This window comes from Lepidothrix coronata, unplaced genomic scaffold (genome assembly GCF_001604755.1).
Source record: "Lepidothrix coronata isolate B3197 unplaced genomic scaffold, Lepidothrix_coronata-1.0 Scaffold130, whole genome shotgun sequence".
Taxonomy (NCBI): Eukaryota; Metazoa; Chordata; class Aves; order Passeriformes; family Pipridae; genus Lepidothrix; species Lepidothrix coronata.
Genome location: NW_016690310.1, coordinates 2629751 through 2654282, shown reverse-complemented (window position 1 = coordinate 2654282; position 24532 = coordinate 2629751). Strand labels below are relative to the sequence as shown.

The window sequence follows — 24532 nt, the reverse complement described above, 5'->3', positions numbered from 1 at the left end:
TCTAAATATTGTTTTTCCCCAGAGACAATAGTCTACATCCTCATACATATTTCAATACAGCTGCCTGACACAAGTCACAAAAGACAGGACAAACAGGACGATTTTTGCATTATTCCAATATTTTTTCTTCGATGTTTTGGCCAGTGACAACCTTAACAGACCAAGTCTTTGGTCTGTAGCAGCATAAGTTTATGCTGCTGCTGCTACTCCCTCCTCCCAGGTAAGCAAAGATGTGCTATTTATAGCTGGGACTATATATAAACTGTGATCCTTTCCTAGAATGCTCATCAAGCACATTACTGAGCTGGAGCACGCTATCGAACTCTCTGCCAAGGCTATATTTGAACTGGTTGCTGCCTTTTACCCAGGAAATAACCAAAGTCAGTCAGAACATCCTGACACCCTATTACAAATTAAGAAATTTATTTTCTTTTATTGTTATTAAAAAAAAAAAAACAACCTCTAAACATCTAGGAGGCGAAGTGAGGCATTGAAAACGTCACTCCAAAGTAATCTGATTTTCTGAGAGCTCGTAAATACCTAAACACACACATTTCCACAGACAGATCCTAGAGCCTGGAAGCTTGCTTCTAGTTTTCTGGTCTTGTCCCACTCATTCTGCAAAATAGATTCTCTCCAAAAATATGATGCAGATGATTCCTCAGGAAGTTTCTTCTATTTTTTGTCAAATGGCAGATGGCTCTCAACGACTTGGTGACATTGCTTTCATAACCAAGTCCTCTGCAGAATTAAACATCTTTTTTAATATGATCCTGAAATGCAACAGCTAAGCAGTAGATTACAACTTCAGACAATTTCCTTGCCTTTCAGTTTTCCATTAAGAACTTATGTTTTTTTCTTGTTTTTAAGCAAACATTTCCAAATACCCTCACAATAAATACCCATAAAGGTTGTAAACTTCAGAGTTTCTCAAGTCCCTGTAGTTTTCACAGTTACAAGGGCTGCTAACATGCACTTAAGCCATTGGTACTGATCCATTTTTAATTCAGTATTTTATATTTTTCCCAGATAAACAAACTAAGAGATCATAGCATCCACCTTTTCATCAACTAAAAACCCCAAGTACTGTGCATGAAGCAAAAATCTGTGTTCTTCCAGATATTTGGATTCCAATGGTATATTTATTTCCTGCTGCATTTAACATTTTATTTAAAATGCAGTTAATTCATCCATTTCATTATTTATATTACACAAGTGCAGTGAGTGTAAAGGCATGTCTGCTTTGAGAGTTAGTAATTTTGGTTTGTAATCCCACTTCTGTGCTATGAAATCCCACAACATAAAACCATTTACAGCATTTACTAGTTGGCATCACTCATTTTCTTCACCCTTGTTCTGAATTCAGCAAGGCATTTTTGAACACATGCTGGATAAAACAAGCAGAAAACTAGTCACCTGAAGTAAGGATGTTTTCATAATTTTCCTGTTAATACTCAAGAAGAATTTAAGCTATATTCTCTGTTAGTTATTAAGATACTTAGGGTCACACAGACTAGCAAGAGTTTCACTGTAGGTACTCAATCAGTCCTTAACCTTGCTAAGCTTGAGAAGCACCTATTAAAATCCAGACATTTATTTAAACTTTTTATAAATCAGAGTAATTATATTACCATCCTGGCTGGTATTTTCAAACTGTGACATTGTCTTTAGGTTAGGTGCATTCACCCATCATAAATTCATGACAATTAATGACCTTTGAAAAATTATTAAAACCTTTCTTTTCATTAAAAAAAGTGGGTGAAAAAATGTTTCACTCTTGCAAGAGCAAAATTACAAAATTACAAAAATTACTACTTTAGGCAGTTATAACTTGTGACTCCTACTTTACATGTCTTAAAGAACTCTTTTCTTAATAGTGACACTAATTATTATCATCATTAATGGCTTTTTATTATAAATGCTATATAAGAACAAAACCTAGATTTTGCTGCTGTGGACTTGCATGTACCAAAAAGTACATGAACCATCTCATATACACAATTGGAGTACCACCATTACACCATATTTGCCAATACTCTAATAAAAATATAGAAAAGTGAAATCAAATTACATACATAATTTTAATACTAAATATAAATTACAACAGAAAAAAATTAAAATGTTCAAAAAAGCTTGCTACTTCAGTAATTATTGAAGTATCCTGGCTTTCAGTATTGTATTTTTTAAAAATTCTCTAAAAAAACCTTCCTATATGTAGCAATTAAATGAAATAAAAGTAAAGGACATTAAAGAATGTTTTCCTGCCATTAGTTTACTACACTTGGCAGCCTAAGGCAGTAGATCCCTTTTTTTGTAGCTCTTCTAACCATGTAAATGGAAAATGTTATCACAACAGTATACTGCTGCAGCTTCCCATCAAAACCACAGCTTTTAAGGAAACATCACAGGTAGGGAATTTGTTGGTCTAAATATTTTTTTGTTTTCAAACTTAGCATCCATTTAAAAGCAATAATTTAACTGCAAAGCTCTGATTTGTGTGAAATCCTGTGAACTGAGTGTGTTCCCAGCTACCTCTGGACAAACAAGAGGTCTCTCTCTGGAATTACTCTTTCCACTTCAGTAAAGGCCTATAGTGAGCTGCTCAGTGATGATATCACCAAAATACCTCGATTAATATCTACATCTCTGATTTCTTCTAACTTAAGGTCTAACTCTGCATCTGGTTGTGCCAAATTTCTGTCAGGTTGTACCCGGTATGATTTGAGAAGCACTAATGTAACCAATTCTTGACAGAACTTCAATAACAGTAAAGGCAAAGCATCATCTTACAGAAGACACTCTGTTTTCACTTCTATTGCCATGCCTAATTGGAAGTTACTTTTAATAAAAAAGGACTATTGGCCAAGAGAATAATTTGCCTGCACATTATTTGCACAGTGACGCACATATGAGAGATGGAATAATGAGAACTCTGCCATGTGAAGAGCTCTTTTTTGAGGCTTTTTAAATTAAAATAATGTAGTATGAGTATGCACATACACAACCACCCTTCAGGCAATAATGATGGTTGCACATTTTCATATTATTTTTAAAAGGAGAAAGACCTTTGCCTTTCGTTATCTGACAGATAAAGATCTTCTATACCCCAGTTAATGAACAACAACAATATATAGGAAATGCCATTCTTTCTAGTGCAAGAAAATTACATAACTGGCAATACTTTGCAACTATTTTAAGATCATACACATGCATGAACAGAATTGCAGCAATAATTCATGACCCAGTATCAAAAACGTAGGTCAGAATTGTAAAGCAGCAGATGTTTGACACAGTAATAAGTAGAAGCTAAAGACTCTGATAGACTTGACAACTCTGCAGCTAAAAGGTAAGTTATAAAGGATAATGAGTCTATAAACAAGTACAGAAATCACCTCCCCAAAAAGCAGACATCTTTACCTTTGAGGAGATATAAAAATTCAACCCCATCTTTGATCAGGATTGCCATTTAAAAGACAGCCAGTGAGTTAACACAGATACAGTAATGCAGTTTGAGCAGTACAGAGAGCCAGAGAGCACTGGAGGAGAGTAAAACCACATTGTGCTCCATTCTAGAGGAAAAATTTGAGGCAGTTTGAGCACATATCTTTCCTCCAAGTGCAGAAACTTGAAGGTAATGCCTCATGAAATAAGTATTTCAGTTGCCACCATTTGTCTGGTTGATCAGCATTTCCAAGAATTTGCAGTAGAGATTAGAAACAGTAACAGATCAACCAGAGAGGAAGAGAACTGCAAATCCGTTTAACAGATTTCAATCATTAAATATCATGGAACGTTAAAAAGGGATGGTTGTGTCGCTGCAAAACAGAGCTCAGCTCAAAAATAGCTGTCTTCAAGGTTCAGTCATTCCAAAATATGCATAAGACAGAAAGCTAGGATAAATTCAGAAAGCAAATTTCCTGATTCAAGGTGAAAGACTGGAGAATGTTCCATTCTGGTGTATTTTTATTTCTGCTCTCAGTGAACAACTTGCATCTCTGAGCTTGCCACTGAGAAACTTCTCCCCCAGAACAGTAAAGAAAAGCAAAACACTGAAAGGAAACAGACTCTGTTTTCACGTATCACTGCAAATTGGTAGACATTTCAAGTTTCTTTACATGTTTCAGGAAAAGTATTTTGGTTTGTAATAATTTTCTCCCACTCTGAATAGATATGACCTAAAAGTGAACTTCAACAGAAAGCACACCAGCTCATACTTCTCAAAGCTAAGTGACAGGAATGCAGAGCACTGTGCATTTTACCTTCTGAAGAGACTCAGGAAAAGTACCTTGGGTATGGGTCTGATCCTGCTTATGTGCCTTTTGCAGATGGAACTCTCTTCTGCAGAATGGGATGCTATGTTGGGAATAAAAAAGTTTACTAAAAGGGTCTCAGTAAATCATCAGGAAAATAACCAAGCAGGAAGACAACTTCCACTGTTCTCTACTTTGTGTGCACAGTTATACACTTAAACAAGAAGAATTTCCATGCTTTTTAATCAGCTTGGACTTATCAGCTGACAGAATCCCCAAGATTTGTGCCTAATATTGCCATATATGAAGCCCTGTTAGTCACAGACACAAGAAAGTCTTTTCCTCTTTCATACGCTCACTTTGTCCCAAATACTTCCTTCATTTTAATGAAGGGGCTACAACGAAACCAATCCACACCAAAAAAAGCAAAAAAAAAAGGCACATTCAGCATAAAATCCAAGGTGACAGTTTTCTAAGTAACTTAAGATAGAGACACTCTTTCTCCATGGTATTCTCACCTCAAGTCTCTTTCCTTGAGTACTGGATCTTTTTCTACACAACTTCGTTTATCATTATTCCTTCCAATACACAGCACACACATAAAAGAAGTGGTAAAAAAAAGAAGTTTACTACAATAATCCATCACCTGGATAAGATCTTCACCTCAAACTTCTTATCTGAGAAACTCGTATCTGCTGTTTAATCTCAGACTAGAATCATAGAGAGAATAATATTTGTTCAAGCATAGCAGCATTGCCTTTCTTCCAAGATATGAGCTATCAACCTTACATATCACCTATGTGGTAGATTTTCCTGTTCTCTCTTTTTTTAAAACCCTTTTCATATAAATTAATTCAAGCTAAGCCTTGAAGCAGCATACAGCATCAAACTTGCTATAGATGATGGACCTTTTTCTCCAATGCAGTTAAAACTAAAACAATAACTGCAGTCTCCTCCAGAAAATAACAGCTAAAATATAATATCAGTACCAACAGATCAAATGAGACATCTCATTCGCTCCCACAAGCACCTGAACATCATGTGAATGTGAAAAACACGTGGTACCCAGATATAGAGCCCTGCTGCCAAGAGGTTGATGACATGACCTACATGTCCCCGGAGAAGTAAACCAAATTTTACTGGAGAAAAGACTGAGAGGTAATGAAACGGTATGAAGACCACAGAGACAGTGAAGGAAGAACAGCATAAAAATTATTTACCCCAAAATGACGTCTTTCCATTAAAATTTCCAAGCTGCTCAAATAAAAGCTCAGATCATAAACCCCTGATTAATTCTGATATCGTATACGGCCTGTCAAGAGCTGCATTGGTTCTGCCTTATCCCAACCCATGAGTTGTTTTCCATCTTACTGTCTCCCCTGTCTGGCTTCTGCACAAAGATGTCCCTAAAACACTTTGCATCATGAATGCTACAACTTTGGGCATCTCCTTCAGTTTTTTCCCAGGGCCACTAACCCCAAGTGGAAAAAATCTGAATACTGTTTCAGTGTCGTACACTTCACTTTACACTCTACCATACATTTCATTGCAGTATTTAAGGATTCTCTTTTTTCTGAACCCTTTGGAAAAACATTTGTACTATCACATAAGAATAACCTTTTCAAAGGGAGGGAAAAGGAACATAATTACATCTTAATTATCTTAAAAATTCTAAATTGATTTGAAACGGTAATAACAAATAATTAAAACACATTAAGTTCATAAAGTACAAAGGAAAATAGGTTTCAAAGAGAAAATTAAACCTTTGTCTTCAGTTACATTGATAAAATGTAGAGTAGCAAAGAGTTGTGCTTTTCATAGCTCAATTCATTTAAATGAGAATCCTTAGGGAAATTTCAAATCCAATTTTACCAGCAGAGCTCAACCTCACCAAAAACATTACTGGCCATCACAGTGGGGGGTGTTGGAACAAAATGATCTTGGAGGACCCAGTATGACTAGCCAATAAATTCTCCTATGAGGAGAGGCTGAGGGAGCTGGGGGGGCTCAGCCTGGAGAAGAGGAGGCTCAGGGGAGACCTCCTCACTCTCTGCAACTCCCTGACAGGAGGGGGGAGCCAGGTGGGGGTTGGTCTCTTCTCCCAGGGAACCAGCAGTAGGACAAAAGGTCTCAATCTTAAGCTCTGCCAGGGGAGGTTTAGGTTGGATATTAGGAAGAAATTTTTTGCAGAGGGTGATCAGCCTTTGGAATGGGCTGCCCAGGGAGGGGGTTGATTCACCTTCCCTGGAGGTGTTTAAGGTGAGACTGGATGTGGCATCAGTGCCATGGTCTGGGAACCACGGCAGGGTTGGATCAAGGGTTGGACTTGATGATCTCAGAGGTCTTTTCCAGCCTGGTTGATTCTATGATTCTCTGAAAGAGAGCTCACTGCACCAGCACAAAGGGGACCAGAAGGCAGTTTTTGGTTTAGATAAACAGTTATCAGCAGCTGAGTGGACCAATTAACTATGTCACAGCTGAGTGGATAACTGGTGGTGTAAGTATTTTCCCCAAATTCGTTAAAAGGGTGTGAAAGCCTGAATTAGCCAGATCAGTATGTGGGCAGGGGGGAGCGAACAACAGAGTTTTATAAAACTCAGCCCAGCACAGGGTATAAGAATCAAGCAACACCAAAGATTTTCAAAGAGAACTGGCTTCATGTATGTTGAGCTGGCTTCAACATGCCTACTGAAAACAAAACTAAAAGCAAGGCAAGTGGAATTTCTTGTCCTTTGTTATGTTTTTGGTGGTTTAATTATTTTTTTTTAAACACAGTTCTCCTGGACCTATTAAAATTCCTTTAACATTTCCCGATCATCAGAACTGTGCTGACTTTTGTATGAACAGTTCTAGGAGGGGCTTTGCTGTTATCCAGAATCATTTGTACAAAAGCACAGGTAAAACACCCATAGTTTTCTAACATCACTCCTACCTTTCTTGCCTTCTGTGGTACATTGTCTCTTTGGCTTCTTAGATTACTTAAATAAATTATCCCCCCCTCCTCCAAGAAAGCAGAATTGATTTTTGGCATGAAATCACCATCCTGGTAGCTGCTGTGCCTCTTCTTTTTTATCTCCTTTTTCTTTGGAGTAGACAAATGAATAAGCTACTGTTTTATATTTACATATTAGTTACCACAAAAGACACCTCAAAATTTACATAGAAAATTTTTGTCATTTGTTAGTCACATCTAATTTTTCTAATCCTTACTCTGAAGGTGCTGTGCAACCTGGGAACAAAACCCAAGCAGTTTAAATAAATAATCACACAAACAGCAAAGGTGGACAACGCAAAAAGGAGAAAATCAGTCCAAACTTTCCAGGATCTTTTCAGATGGACAGATAGATGCAATTCCTAGAAACCTAAGTGCACAGACCTACGAAGTATTACAGTTTGAGTGCTGTAAATGTAGCACTGAGACTGCTGATGCACATTTCACACAGCAGAACAGAATGTGAATAATTCTGTAAATACATAACATCTCTTCCCAGACAAGAGTAAGGACTGGTTTGGGAGCATTTCAGAAGCAGCTGTAATTCTAATGAACAAAATTCTACTCGAACTTCAGGCACTGTACTGGGAATAGAATGAAGGAAGCTCCACTGATGAAACTATTATAAGAGATGTTTGGATCTTTTCATCTGAAAAAAAAAAAAAGAGAGGAAATAACTGATTTCTACAATAAAGCTTGAAGTCAGGTGTTCAGTGAAGATGACATCTCATGCCATACCAATGGGATCAAGAATTTAAACAGCCCTGGCAGCTTTAAGATATTTATAGAGAAGCAACACAGTTAAAATGATCTTAGCTCATAGAAGTATGTTTTTTTTCTGCATCACAGAAGTAATAATATATGTGTGTGTATATATACGTGAAATAATATGTGGAAATATATGGAATATAAAAAACATAGCAGTATTACTTGTAAGAAATAACATATTAATGAACATATTTTGTAAATGAACCATTTCCTATTAATAAATATGCAAGAAATAGCACAATTTAATATGAGAAGTCAAATTAGGAAAGCTTACTAAAATCAGACAACTAGTGTTGAATAACATTTAAACATTTCCTAAAAATTCCTAAAAGAAAAAAAAAACCTCCTGTTTAAATATTTCCTAAAAAAGCCACATAAATTCCTTTTATCACTGGCCTAATTCTAATTTTTTGTTTTGTGAAGGGATTCTTTTTTTCCTCGCATAAGTCTGAAAGTTTACTGGCAAATTGATTAACAGGGAGCTTTGCTAATTAAATCAGCTGAAGGAGATTTAGACTGACACCATGCTAGGTGCTTAAATTAAGAGACTGTCCCACTGCATTACATATAGTGCATTTATCATAGATAAACTAACAGTCTGTTAATGGAACTGGCAGACAGTGAAGGAGAAAAATTAATCTTTACAGTGCTATGTGTAATAGATACACAGCTCTGCTAACTGTAGCTTTACAGATTTCTGAACAATTAGAAGGGGGTTTTAATAACGTGGGTTTCAGTTTGAAATTAGAAAAATAAAATCCCTCATTAACACTTTACTTATGTGACAGCCTCATTACCAAAGATCTGCACGCGTTTCTGTGTTGACAGACTGTTACAAAGTAAGAAACCTTAGAAAAATCCTTTTAAGTCTAGAAACTTTGACTGTACGGTGTTAATAAAATTAAGAAATTGGCTGTACAGTACCTAAATAAAACCTTATCTCTAAATTAATCTTTATTATATAGGCATTATCATCCAGATGGTGGTATTCAGTCAGTGTAAAGTGTAGAAGTTTCATGTAATCCCTTGTAAGTTCCTTTAGTCTTCAAAGTTTCTTGGCACTGCTAAATGCCCACATCATTCTGTTTTCAAAGCAGCTACAACCTACTGAACACATCTCAAAAGTTTTTTTGCCTCTCAGTCTATATAGAACACATCACAGCATATGGCACTGGAAATATATTTGGAATGGGTTTGCCTTCATGTCAGATTGATTGTCTTAGCAAACTAAAGACAGCACCCAGGAGCATCTTTGCCTTTCTTTTTCCCCCTGCAGTAGGTTTAAGACAGGCTGTCACCACCTGCCCCCCTCTCCTTGTTCATGCCAGCACTAGTGATAACACATAATCAGTCACATAGAGAGACAGAGAGAGATCAGGGTTTGGATAAAGCTTCAGCAAGATTGTTTCCTTGATATGCCTCGTAAGCAAGTCTGCCCATGCACACAGAAGGAAAGGCATGTCTGCCAACAAGAGAGGCACGACACCCTTTTCCTATCAGATTAAGTGCTGGCTGCTCACAAAATCGCTGACTCAAAACAGTAGCACTGCTCCTGCCTAAGTCATTTCAGTCAAAATAGCTGCCCTTTCACTCGAGAAATCAACCCCTTCTCTCACCAAAGGGGAAAAAAAAAAAAGCAAACAGATAGAACAAGAACAGACATTTTGGAATATATATATAAAAAATGCTCTAATTTTTGACCAAAAAAGAAATGTCTCGCTCTCCTCACTCTCCTTCCAAATGACTTGAAAGAAAAATGAAAGCAAAGGCTAAGAGTAGAGGTTGGTATGGATATTAGCATCATATAATTAAGACTAAAAATTAGTTCAGAATCTATATCTGAATGAATTAGACTTAATCATTGAATTTTGTCCACCTGGTGCTTATTCAGCTACACATGTAGGCAATAAAGAAAGCCTGCCATGCTTCTCAATTACTGAAGTTCCATAGTTAAAGGTATTTTTGGGGGTAAAGTACCTCCTAACTTCTACATGAGGTGCTCCCAATATAATCCAAAAATACTTATCTGCAAAAGGTAAAATAACTGCATGTTGACCCACAAACAACAAAAAAAAGTTATTTGGCTAAGAATGTACTACAGATTTTTAAGAAGGGCCAGAGACCTTTTCAAGACATGACTCACAATTAAAATCAAAATACATTATTGTGCTAAACTTGAGAGTTCATGCTTCATGAAACTCTAATACCATATTTGTCATTTTTGGTGATATCTGGTTCTGGATGCACTGGTCCATTATATTCACTGACTGCTTACTGACTATGAAAGAGCACATTCTGAGCTCTCACCTTGATCTGTTGTTTTATTTCTTCACCTTTGCTACTCAGAGAGCATTGGTCTTAACTTCCAAATTTTATTGCAGTTTTCAGTGTTTCAGGCCTGTGATTCAGGATGCAGTTGCAAACTTTTATTTTCAGCAGCAAACAAGTGCTGTTTTGGACAATCCCACTGACACTGCACCACTCAGCAGTAAGAGCTACTTCTGCAGGTTTTTTTTTTTTGAAGGTACCTATTGAGATCATCTTGCTCACGAAAGACAAAAACCTTCTCTTTGTGCTGCACGGGTTTGGTGCTTCCACTACATTAGCCTGAACTTTTCTGCCACTTAAATGAGAGGTAGCAGGGACTTAGAATCTTCACCATCACGTTGTGTTTAGTTTGTGTGTGTTACTTCCCACTGCTCTCACTCAAGAACATCAAGAACAAAGAGACCAAAGACTTCTCGGTCTTGGTGAGCTCGAGCTGTTGTCTAATGATGACAGTCAGCAGAGAAAGGCGATGCACATCAGAGAGCATCTCAGGGAAAACACGAATTTCCTGTCACTGAAGACTTTTCCTAAGGAATTTTGGTGTAATTTCATGCAGGCAGCGTAGAGCATGCAGTAGAATAAACAGAAAAGGCCCTGAGGTTAAGAAGAGTTAACAGCGTAATTCTACATTGTTGTTCACCTGAAGAACCAAATCTGTTTTTTACAACTGTTACTGTTATTTTACTGTTTTACAGGACAGCATTACCTGCAGTATCACTCAGACATTTAGATCCCAGAAAAATAGGAGTGGAACAATCAGGACAAATCCGTAAAGATGTCATGTTATTTTAAAAGCAATGTAAAACCCATTCAACTTTGTTACTAAAGTAGTACCACAGTTAACTGCTTCCAGTACTATAATTGCATTAGTTTAACTGACTGACCAGTTATATTTAAAACAAGCACCTGTTGGAAGTCAAAGTTTTTTCAGGATACTCTGCTGAAGACATACATAACATGAAAAGATCCAGTGTATGCTGAAAACATATGTCTTGTCTAGGCTATGATTTAAGACAAGCAAAGTTTATATTGTTTCAAAGATAAGCAAAACCTAATTGGAGAAATGCAGCACATAGAATAAGGTGTCTCATTGATAAATGTGTGTTGTTATCTTCAAGCCTTAGGGATTAAAGCTATTCATTTCTGGGTTTGCTTTTCCTATAATCAAAGTTTGCAGACGAACAAGTGAAAAAGAATTTTTCCTAATACACACAGTAAAAGCAAGATAAAAGTCTCCATTATAATCTGTTGCGAGAAACTAACAGCTCAGGTATTCTTTCTGCTTTACCATCCAAAATTCTATTATTATTATTATTATTATTATTATTATTATTATTATTATTATTATTATTGCTAAAGGTCATATAGCAGGTCTGTAGCAGAGCTAAGAACAGGAATTGGCTATCTTGATATAAACTGGACCATATTTACTAAAATAAGCTGATCAAGCGTGATAAAAAGGATAAGTCCTTTTCACAATGAAATCTTTGGTAAGTGGAGAAACGCTTCAAAACCATGTTTATGAGCAGCAATCATCTTCTTTGCACAGCCTTTTTGAAAGCTGATGGTGCAATGACAGCTCCACTAGATGAGAAGTCTTCTCTTTCATAGAGCATGTACAAAAATTACAGTTCCCTTGCATATGACAGGGCATCGACTTCTAAAAAAATCTCCTTGAGGAAGACCACTGACTGTAACCCTGCCCACCAAAACCCATGCATTGTACTTACTAAATGGCATTCCTAAGTTTTCAGGCTTTATATCTCCCTGTTTGCTGCAGTTATAGAGGACACTGCTTTAATAAAGTAACCTTTCTAATACTTTTCGATAGAGGTTATTACCTGATTATAATGACAATAAAAAATCTTTAGACTGCCTTCATTTTTTAACTAGATGCTACTTTAAAAAGGAAAACAAAACACTCCAAACCAACAACAAAAAACAAGCCTTGCAAACCACAGCCATGAGAAGCCACTGAGAACCCTCAATAAGAAATTATGAATTGTCAAGCAACGGGGATATTTATAATTATCCACAATAAAGTTCCGTGTGCAGCTATTCTTTTCTGACTCTCAGTCTCGTATATTACGACTACTATTTATGAAAATCCTGCATGCCAAGGATCAAGGTTTCCCCAGATGCTGTGCTAATACCTAAGAATGTGGCTACTCCACTGAGATCACGAGCAAAAGAGAAGAAGGAATTACCTCGGTGGTACAGTTGTAGCACCTACCTGAAAGCTGACATCCGTATTAATAGCTACTGAGGTTTTGCGTGAGATGGGAAGGTTGAGACAAAGAAGTGGAAAGGAGATAAAGACAATCCTGGCAAACCTTCTGGAGGCACAGATTACCTATATTGCTTTTCTGCTAGAAGATATTCAGGTGAAATTAGGTATTGTGCCTGAGCCAGCACAGCTGCTTGTTCAGGGTAGTTTTCCCAGTGTAAGGTACTTGGATAAAGCCTCTAGAGTAGCATAAAACTTTAATTTATGTATTACATGTCTAACTCCATATTTTAAGAGGACACATTTCTATACCAGGGTAAACTGTACCTTTACAAGTCCCAGTATTTATCCAAAAAGAGATTCTGTGGTCCAACTTCACTGATACCTGAATGCCTTTTGTGCAGAAGATTGTTTGTGATTAGCTATATAATCTAGAAGCATAAATGCTCTAGAGTAATCTCAAAACAGATTCTGAAATTTTGAGCACTTCTGAGAATGTTCCTTCCCAGCCTTTCTTTGATTTATAGCACTGCCTACTGCACAGTTCTGTGATTCTATTCCCCTACAAAGATTAAAACATAAAATGAAAAATGGATGTGCAAATCTTATGAATAGGTTTTTACATGACATTCTCTTAGCTGCGACTTGTAAAGGCATTCCTCATGTCGCAAAATGTGAAATACGTAAAATTTTCTTAAGAGAGGATGTTGATCTTTGATGTTTGATCTTCGCACACTTCCAAGTCTAGTCAACAAGAAGGAACATTTAATCCATGAAATAGATAATGGCCAACAAGCTCTAAGTGATGTCCAGGTGTTGAAGACAAATTAGCTGTTGGTAGAATTGCCTTTTGAAGGTTTAGGGCTTCACCTGCTTCCACAACCTCAGACCTAGGGGGAGGTTAACTAAGCTTGGGAAGAAAGATGTACCACTGATAGTGGGCACAAAGAATGCAGAATTCACAGGCCAGGAGGACATTTGGCAGAACCCCCAAGATAAGGAAGAAAAACTAATAAAACCAACCCAGCAACTCTGTGCTGAAATCAGGCACCAACCAGGTGAAAGGTAATTCTGGCAGGGGGAGATCATGACCACCAACTCAGAGCCACCAACCCAAGAAACCCACTGACCCAAAAGAGAAAGACTGAGCATGTGGATTAATTAGCATGAGAAATAAGAGAGTCATTAACTAATAGAAGACAATATAAATTAATAAGAGAACTAGTTATCTTGTAGCCAAGGAACACCAACGCCTTTCTTTGCTAAAATATATAAATACTGAAAAGTTTTGGTAGTTGTAGTTGGTAGTTGGCTTGGTTGATTTGCCACCCAGCCCCCCTTTCTGTGCAGAAGTGTAAATAAATCAAATATCTTGACTCTGGGTGTGGACTGGCCTCTTGCACACCAGGTGAAAGAACCTATTTTGGGGCAACACACTCTCTGCTTCACTGAGCCTGTATGAAAACTATTAGAACTCCTACTCTAATGTTTCTTCACACAGTACTTCATGTCTATAATGGAGGTACCAGCTTAAGAGATGTACACCCCTGTAGATAAGGACAATTCCACTGAGATCAGTAAGAGCAAACATGAGCAAAAGAAAGAAGTCTGACTATTTTTTTTTCCTGTTTTATTCTACCATGAGAAGCATTTTCTCTTTTACTTAAGTGCAGATTCAGGTTTGTTAATCACACCACGCAGATTTCTCACTATAACTGATGAAATACAGTAGATTATCTTTTCCTTGGTGAACGCCTGCCAGGGAACAACAGGTTTTGAAAAACTAAACGGCTTACTAACCCGGTGCAGACTTCTTTAAAATAAAAAATAATGAAATAAAATAAATAAAAATAAAATCATATGAGTATCAGCTAGCACACCTGGTGGTGTTGTTTAAACTTATATTTTGCTTCTATGGTTCTTGTTTTGTCCGCTTGCCTAATTAACACATCATTTAGGAACCTACTTGATTATGCCAAATACTAGCATTATTCATTCTTTCCCCCAGAGCAGCACTGAATAGGCAGACTGTGTGGATTCTCCTCCCATTTCCTTGCCCATTTCAGGGATACTCACTGTCTTGTGTGCTGGAGAGTGGTTTGAATGCAAAGCACTGTCGCTTCTCTACATAGTGCTGTTAGCATCAGGTTGTAATTTCATTTATTAAAACACATTCCTGTAAGCCCTGGGAGCCCCTGTCAGAATGAAGACCGGGAAAAAAAAAATATTTGAGCTGTGGACAAGCAGGCTGGGGTTTTTTTTCTGTGTTTGTGATATGCATCTGCTTACAGCTGCACACGATCTCCCTACACGTGTGATTCCAAGTCACAAGGCATTTCTAGTCTTCAGCCTCCCTGCAGAAATAACTAGAATAGGGGTTTTCTTGTTCAACCACATGGCAAACCACTGATACCCAGTTATCTCCTGACAAGTTGTGCTCAAGTGGTAGACAAAGACAAAACCTGTGCAGCTACTGCAGAGATCTAAAATAATTCTGCTAAAAGATCTGCCCTACTTGCGTGTTTTGTGTGCCTGTGTTTAGCTCTGCAGAGTCACACAGTTTGAAGGTCTTGGTCCCCAAAAAAAGGGCCGAGTGGCTCCCCAGGCAAGCATTTGCACATTGTTTACTTGGAAGTTTTCACTATTTACTAACTCACCCTGACACAGGAAGCAAAAGCTCCATCCAACATGGCCTTGAACACTTCCAGACACATTTGGTATTACAATGCTAAAAGTCACCACAGAGGGATATATCATTCAAACTGAGTGATTTCCACCCCTCAGCAAATTTTTTAGAACATAATCCATTTACAAATTAAAGCCCAACCGTCAGTTTGAAAGTTCATTGCCAGAATGCACAGAATGCTTAATTTTTTTTTTAAGAGCCAAAGTCCATTTCAAAAAGCTCCAAGTCCAGTGACCATATGTACTTAGATCAGAGCAAAAACACTCAATTCTACGTGCAGAATCAAATCATTGATAAATCTCTGTTCTTTCAACAAAATTATTTTTTTAGTTCCTTTCCAATATACAGTGATTAACCTGTCAAAATGAGCTTTCAAAACATGTGTATAAACATTCAGCAAATTACTATGTTCTACAGTACACATTCTCAACATTTTCAATCTAAGTACTTTTAGCTTCATTTGCTGATTTCTTTTGTCGAGAATCTCAAGTGCACACTGAATTTTAAACACCACTGGATTCTCTATTTTGCAATAATAATCAAACAAAACATCCAAGGTGAACGTCTCTAATTTAACATTTCTCTGACCAACACATTTACATCTGTAATCATTAATCATGCCATCTGGCTTAATGTGCTCATTAATAAATTAAAAAAAAAATCCATTGCATTATTGGTTTTAGATAGTTGATGACTTTCTTCTCCCTGAAACTTGTCAGTGTCATAACTTTACACTTCATATTTTTGTATTTCACAGGGAGCCATTGCCAAATATTGACACGTAAATCTTATTCTTACATTTTCCAACATGCTTGTTTGACACTGTAATACAGAATTTAACACTGTTCAAGCAGAATTTTGAAAGGAATCTGTTTTGTTTCATTAAGACTTCCTGCTGTCAACAGCAGGAAATAGCTTTTTACTCCTCAAATTAATGCATACTTTGCCTTGAGACTCAAGACCTAGTTTTCACTCTTCTGCTGCCTGCATTGACAATCTGCATGTCTCCTCATTCTGCCTTAATCTCCTGACCATGTTCACTGGTTGAGAACAGTGCTGAGATAAACCCCTGCAATCACACACCAACTGTGACTGATGTGGTGACACCTGGACAGTAAGTTTGACGATAAGTTTTGTTCTAAAACAGTGGTAAAGCATAAAGAGGTACCTTTTTGGTTTTGGGACTCAACACACTTCACTGACTTCCACAATCAAATATGCACTCAATGGGTTTCATTTTTAAACACAGAATATTCAAGATCTTTCATTTCAGGTTTCAAATTTGAATTTGTCATGTATTTCTATGAACATGAAAAGCATTGCATCAGCTGTTATGGGCAGATGAAATGAGTTTCTGGAGGCTTGATGTTTTCAATAGCACATATATAGAATATACATATACTATGAAAACCAACTCTTGTATGGCTTTTAGTGCTTCCTTAAGGAAAGCATAAATAATTTGACTCCCTACTAACATTCATTATAAAAAAGGTTAAAACTTCACTTTTCATATTTAACCAAGATCACTTCGTCTTTCAAAACCAAATTTTTGAACAGTCTGTTGAGGATAAAATAAGCTCTAAATTTTAGGACTCATCATAGCAATATTGAGCAATAATTCCACCTACTCAGCATACTATTTTTATTAAGGTCTTTTAAATACATTTGTATGAAAAATGTCATAGGCTTAATGTTTTTTCCTCTCCTGAGTTCTTGCAAAAGCTCCCTGTTCAGTCAGGCCAGTCTTCTTGCCCACTGGCTCATCTTTCAGCAGATGACCTGCTCCTGCCACTTTAGGATTTCTTTCCTAAAGTATATTGAGCCTCCCTGGAACCATTTGTTATTAAGGGCTTCTTCCCAAGGGACTCTCAAAACCCGTGTCCTAAATAGGCCAAAATCCACCCTCTGGAAGTCCAACAAAACCTCTACCTTGACCACCCTCCTTCCTTCCTTCACCAAGATTCAAAAAACTCTATCAAAGTTCTAATTAAATTGATCTCAACTACAGTATATCAAATTTATAAGTCACCTAAGACCGTACAAATAGCTTGTAACACACTTTATGATTCTGGAATTACGGTTTACAAGACATCCTTGACACTAAAAGAACGGAAGGATGTTAATTGATTCCATAGTTTCTACGGAGGCAATCCTCTTACCCTCTGTTAAATTCTAAATTGACCATGCACAGCTAAGCCCAGGAAAAGAAACATAAAACTGATGTGTTATAATTAATCATTTTGTTTAATGATTCTATAAATTGTCTTTTCAAAACCATCCAATCTGCCAGTTATCTTTATCTGCATTTTCTACATGTTTGTCTACACATTACTCTGCTCCTGCCTGTACTTCTGTCTTATTTATCTCATGAGCCCTCCAGTGGAGTTGACTAAGATTATCCTTAACTAGTGGTTAACTAGACAAGAACAGAAGTTTCATAGAAGGATGAAAAGCAATAAAAATCAGGTTTGCTCTTTATTTGACAGTTTTCCTGACAATCAGTACGGAGCAATCCTTCTAGAACAGTTATCCAATATACTTGTATCCAACAGATTATTTATAAAAATAAATGTGAGCCTTTTAAAGATATAGAAACAATGGAATTGGCTTTAATTGTTTTATATTTCCTAATTCACTAGGCATTCACATTATTCTACTCATGGTAGAGGTAATTTAATATTTCAATCAGCTCAGAAAAGCCACATAAACTATTTGGAAAAGGATTATTATTCATGTCAACTGACAGAAACAATTTTTTTTCTAAAATGGGAACACAATTTCTGAAGAAAATGAATCAGTTTATTTTTAGTCAATAATACAGGTGGTTGCAATAGGTTCAGGCACACACTTTTAAGATACCAAGTAAAAATAACAGAATATTCTGCTGTGCTGCATATTCTATTGAAAAAGAAAGTTGAAACAACAATCAAATCTTTTTCCTTGCCATGAATTTTGAACCTTAAGTCTTAATTTGACTTCAGTTTTACAGCCAAACCCCTCCCCAGTCATCAGCCAGGCATCTTTGTGACCAAATACGTTTAACCTGTGACGTGTTTGACATTGTACAACATCATGTAAATCCACACTGAAATGCAAAGCAGCAACAAAGTCTGGTTCACACAGCTCTTTAAATAGTAACTTGTAGTTCTACTGAAGGAATCCAACTCATGGATCTAATGGCATGTTACTTGAGAATACACAAATACATTTTCCCTAATGTTTTTTTTCAACACAAATTTAACTACAGGTCTGACTTTCATTTGGAAAGAAAGAGATGAGAAATAGCTTTGATGTGACATCAGAACGTAATAAATAAAATTACCCATATTTAGTCATTCCTTTATTTCCATATGAAGGACACCTATGTCATAATTTGTAAGAAAAGGAATTATTACACTCATGAGGAAAAAAAAGGAGCCAATTATGTGCACTGCACATATTAAATCCAAGGGTAATTTGCCAACATCAAAGTTCATTAACCATACGCCAAGTCCAAAACCCAAAGGATCTTAATTAATGCTGAAAACCTGAAAAGGTAGGTCTGACCTATTCTTCTGTGTGATAGCAGCCTGAAAATTGACATTGCATGGTGCTGCTTTTTCCCATTTACTTGCTGCAGAAGTCATTTAATGCATGCTGTTGCCTATGCAATATTAAAAGCAATGGAACTTGAAAATAGATCCTTTCTGACTGCTGGCTCTTTTGCCAGGATATGCCCACATTAAAATCAACCAGGAGAGTGGGTGATTTAAAAATTGTTGGGTTCCTGAGTTTAAAAGGCAGACTTTTGCATGATGAACTCACTGAAGTGGCTTACTCTGTCTTCATCACTCCATGAATCCTGTGCAGGTTAAATGCATAGCACAAGTACTAGTTAGACTGCTTTGCTATTTTTTTTCCCCCCTGTACTTGACCTCTATAGCAATTTCACAGGTCTAAATCTATGCTGTTAGTGACAAATTATACAGACTATATGTAGAAGTTTGACAATTGCCTCTGCAGACTTTTTTAATATGTTAACAATATTTTTTTTGCCTTTCAAAGAATAAGGTCTCTCGTCCAACGCCAACTTCCCAGGACATCTAGGTGTTAATTCACAACAGGAAAGTTAACAGAGAATTCCTGTTTCATTGTCTGAAATGTAACTCAGTCACAGAAACTCAAATCTTGCTTCACCTTCAACAAAACAAGAAAGAAGCTTCTATTTTGCTGATACTCCCAAGTGCTGTCAGGAAGGATTAATCCAATAAATATTTACATGCACTTCTTGGTAGCAGGAACAAGTTCTCATTTCAAGGAAATGATATTGTTTCTTTCTGATTTTAAGGAAGACCAACATTCAGTCCACAAAATATAAACCCCAAGCATTACTGTAAGAGTGTAGTTTCATTTTTTAGTTCTTGTTACTAATGCATACATGGGGGATTATTGCAGAGACTTAAGAGTCTCTCTAAAAACTATTAATCTTCCAGATTCAAAACATTAGTTGTCTCTGCTCTTTCAAAGCTTTTGGGTTGTTCAGGGGGTTTTTCTTTTTCTTTTTTTTTTTTTTTTCAGGAAACAGTTCCCATTATTTGTTACCAAGTTAAGTAATCACACAACAGAAAAGAAACAAGTAACCAAGTTGCACCAATATGATGGTTTAACACTTCAAGACCTTCTATTTCTGTAGTAACAATAGAAATTTTTCACCAAGAAAAAATTAAAAGATGTACTACAACTGCAACACTTCGCTTCAAAAGTACAAACTAAGACAAACAAACCTCTATTCAATACAGGATTAGGTCCTACCTCCTCCTAGGCTTTCTCAACCACATTTATTTTATATTTCCAGTTTTCCATTACATAGTTATTTGAGACCACCTCTTATTTAATTAAATATTAAATTGCTAGCAAACGAGTAGTTTAACAAAAAGGGGGTTTGTTTTTTTTCTTTTATAATAGGCTCATAATAGATTAAAAGAAGTATGATTTTTTTTGAATAACAAAACTCCAGGGATAATTTTAAAATAACGGAAGCAGCAGGTAATACATTGTCAACCTCTACACAGATACACCAGCTAAGTGAAAATAATGATGCAATTTTTATTCTCAACAGGACTCTTTTTAACACATTTTTGTCCTGAAAATTACATGCTTAATCTGAAATGTCTCTAAATTCCATCTGATGAGTTGGATGATGTCACCACGTGCGAACTGATGCAAAATTGCTTCCTTTGTAAGAAATATTTACCATGTTTATTCACTAAACTGTTCCACAGCAACCTGCTACCACTGAATTTCATCAGAAATTACGTTTAATTGTACATCAGTGTTTTATAAAGGCACACTCTATTAAAACTATTTCAATCCACTGATTTAAACTGGAGGCTGCAGTATGAACTAGTGAACAGCCAAACATTTTGGCTTGGTTACAAGAGTTGGGTGCCAGTCTTTTCTAGTTTTTACACCAGGCTGCAAGTCACTATATGTCATTATGACTCAGCTTCCCTATTGAATCTCCTAAAAGAATATCTCAAGAGAAAAAGAATCCTTAGGCCTGCAGGCAAAAAAAAGAAAAAAAAGCTTTCTGTTTTGGAATGTAAATTAGCTGCTATTTCATGATCGCCTACTTCAGTGGAGTCAAATTATCAAAACTTGGAAAAGCTACAGACTGGCTTTTCAGTTAAAAAAAGCTCTGGTTACCCGAAGTTAAACATAACCCTGTAACATATATTATGATCCAAAGCTACAAATACTACACTATCTTGTGCATATATAAAATGACATTAAAAAAAAAAAAAGGAAGAGGTAAGCAGTGTATATGTCAGAAAGTTGCTCATCCTGTCAATCTAAAGTCTACCAGTGGTCTTCAGGAAAAACAAAGGCAGTTGAAACTGTTTTTCAGTTCTCTCCCTCCTATAATTCTTCTTCCTAACTCAAAGGAAGCATCCCTTCAGGAATGCTGATTTTAAGGAATAGCTAAATACTATATTCACACTGCATTTTATACTCGCAAAATAAAAGACTATTCTAATAAAAATTTCTAAGTTGGTAATATTAATATTTCCCCCCAGCAGAGTAAGTTTTAACTGCCCAGTATTTAAAGGTTTAGTGGTCGAAGGCCATGGTTTGATTTTATTTTGCAAGTTTTTAGTTTCTATGACAGAAGTATTAACTTCAATGCACTCAGTCCTTCAAGAGGAAGGCCTATCAAAAGCACAAGATATTTGACTGTACTTTCATCAGCTTTCATAACTGACCACCATTTAAAAAGCAAATAATTTTTGCCTAGTTTCACCTAGGCAGGCATACTTGGACATCACCACCAAGTGTTGAAAATGTCATGGAGTAACAACTACCCCAAAATGAGGTTTTGTGTAGGTAGTTTTGATCCAAGATCCATTTAAAATGCAGCATCTTTCTGTTCCTCAGTTACTTCCTGCAGATTGTGTCTACCTCATATTTTGATTTCAGAAGACAAGGACATGATTTTCTTTTTATCTGCTTCTAAATAACAGAACTTTTGATGCTTTGCTCTCTAAAAGTTTTGCTCGTTACCCTTCAAAGCACAGCCTTAATGAAACTGCTTAGATGATTCTGGCAGCATTTATCAAAAAACCTACATTTATAAAGGTCATTTCTTAAGGTCAGTTGAATAATCCAAGAAGAAAACAGGGATTCTTTCTCATCATGTTCCTCTCAGCATTTTTACGCTGGAGTCAATCATTTCCATCACACATTCTGCTCATCCAAAACCTTTCTTCTTTATTCTCTTTCCATAAATTCCTTTGGAGAGAAAAACAGCATGACATTAAATGCTGTAAGAATAATAGGGATTCTAGTGCAGAATGATAAACTTAAGATCATCTGACAAACTGGACCACAGAAAAACAAAAGTGTGGGTACAAGATCTAGTTCCACTGGGTCAGTTGTATTTGTGTGAGACTGATCCTGGGTTTAATTCTATCCAGACAATGCTCTACAGCAAAGACAAATAAATTTCTGACCTAATAGCCTTCACACCATTTGCTGGAACAAACAGAAATGTGTTTCTACACAAATCACCCTAAAGTTTTCAGGATAAATACTTGCTCCTAGTGCCTTCACCACTGGCTTAGCATAAGGGAATATTACTGACAGCTTAATAATGTTTCTAGATTTTGAAAATACTTGAGATAAACATAGAAAGTACCATGCATGAAAGTAGACTCAGCTAATACAGTTTACTTAGACAAGTAAAACAGTCTGCTCTTAGCACAGACACTCTCTGCTAGTGAAAGACAACGAGAGATTTGAAAGAGAGGTATTAGATATCATTACATTCCATATAAACACCTGATTTTCTCTTATCCACCTCCGTGCCTTCTGCCTGCTGCAGAAGAAATAGGCAATCTTTTTGAATTAGCTACGTAGGTGAGTAAGAAAGGTGTCAGGTATAGGCACTAAGCTGATCCATATCACACCAAATGAATACAGCCTGGAAGGGTGGAAAACTGCACATATTCCTGCCCAGTTTTGTATGCAGCTGTTATCTCACAGGTGCTCGTTCAGTTTTGAAAAACAAGAGGTAACCTGAGATTATTTTTGGTGGTTGATGTTAAATGCTGGCTGTTCTTGTGCAGCTCAGCCTTCGAATGAAGTCTTAAATACCAATTTGGATCAAAGCCTTGAAAGCGCTAATTGAGCTGGCAAAGATACAATGCTCACAATTAAAAGATGTCTCCATTTGGTTGATGGCCAGATCTGGAGCTGGAATAAAGTTGCAGATGCCAGCTGACGATCAGAGCCAGCTCCTCTCTGAAACACAGCACTGCGTTTCTTGCTTATTAATTGGAAGGGACTACCCTGACTCTGACATTACAATGCAGCCACTGACCTCAGAGAGTGGCTCTTAAATAGGAGCATTGTTTCCTTCTTTTCTTAGGGGCACAGATCCTGCCAAAATTTAAACATTAAAATATCCAGATTCAATTTGCAACAGAGACATCCTTCCACCACGATGCGCAGCTCTTCCTGTTGACATGCAACTGCCCAATTACTAACAGATACATCGGATTTTTTTTTGACTTGCCTATTGAATTCTAAGAGAAATGGCCCTTGCCACGACTGCATTCTTCGCTTTTGCACATTAGAAAGCACATTATCAAGCTGATCAGTACTAATCTGATGAGTGCTGTGTTTCACTGCTCATGTTATGCAGAGGAATAGCAACATCCTATGAACCACTCTCTGCAGAAAACATTAAGAGAAAACAAAGGAAAACAGCTTTTAAAGCAAAGGCTTCAAATATTCAAGTAATAAACAAAAGAGTTGTTAAGGGTGTACCTGGGACACTAGCACAAAACTTCTATAACACCCACTCAGTACCCATTAGGGGCAAACTTTTCATAAATGTCATTCAGAAAATAAAAAGAAAACCCATAAACTTGAGAGAAGAATGTCTTTTATTCCCCACAATAAGATTGCTCTCAAAGAAATATAAAAGGAAGAGAAGTCAGAAAAGCCAGAAAGTTTTGCATACAGGAGTGCCCTTCCATGTTTGGATGCCAGGAGGTTGGGGCAGTTAACTCCTGTACTCTTTGTCCAAACCAAAAACCATAAAATTGCTGAAGAACAATATCCTTCAGGATACCAAACACATCAAAAGTAAAAGATCACTTCCATACACAAGTGACAAACCCTTATATTAAGAATGGTCCCTGGACTAGTGCCAAGCAGAAAACCCAAATCAAATGCCCAAAACACCCATAGCCACTTTTCATGATGGGATGATTTCATCACTTTTCCCCCTTAAATCAACTTTTATATATTAATTCTTTTGGAAGAAGAAAATAAAGTAAAGCAAACAGGAAAAGAAATCTTCCCACCTTTCTCCTCCACACAAATAAAAATATCTCAAGTCCAACACAGACCACATCACCTATTCCAAATTATGTCCACTGAAAACTGTGCTCCAAGCAATGAAATTATGGTAAATTATCACTGAGTGGGTAATGTTGGAGAGGAGCACAGTGGGTCATCCAGTCCAAGTTCCCAGCTCCAGCAGGGTCATCCTAGAGCACATTGGCCAGGATCATATCCAGAGATTTCTTCAATATCTCCAGTGAAGGAGACTCCACAACCTCTCTGAGCAATCTATTCCAGTCACCTGCACGGTAAAGAAGTTCTTCCTCATGTTCAGGTGAAACATAAAGGTCTGAAAAGGCTGAGATCTTTCTCTAAAGCAGATTTGGAAGGTTACCTGCAATGTAAACTTTGAAAAAGCTTCAAAGCCAGTTAAGAAGAGGGACTTTGTAAAA

General features: G+C 36.8%; 1 protein-coding gene across 4 annotated transcripts in view; it reads right to left on the bottom strand.

Annotated features, from left to right (window-relative positions):
* The window catches only part of LUZP2 (leucine zipper protein 2), a 138946-nt gene that overhangs the window by 102891 nt on the left and 11523 nt on the right, over nt 1-24532 (bottom strand). For 2 of the 4 annotated variants that reach the window (XM_017826821.1, XM_017826823.1), the window contains exon 1: nt 14642-14760. The exons of the other annotated variants lie outside the window; for them this stretch is intronic. In XM_017826821.1, the coding sequence (XP_017682310.1) occupies nt 14642-14709 (68 nt within the window). In that variant the 5' untranslated portion in view covers nt 14710-14760. Of the gene's footprint in view, nt 1-14641; nt 14761-24532 lie in introns of those variants that run through there. 4 annotated transcript variants of the gene reach the window in all.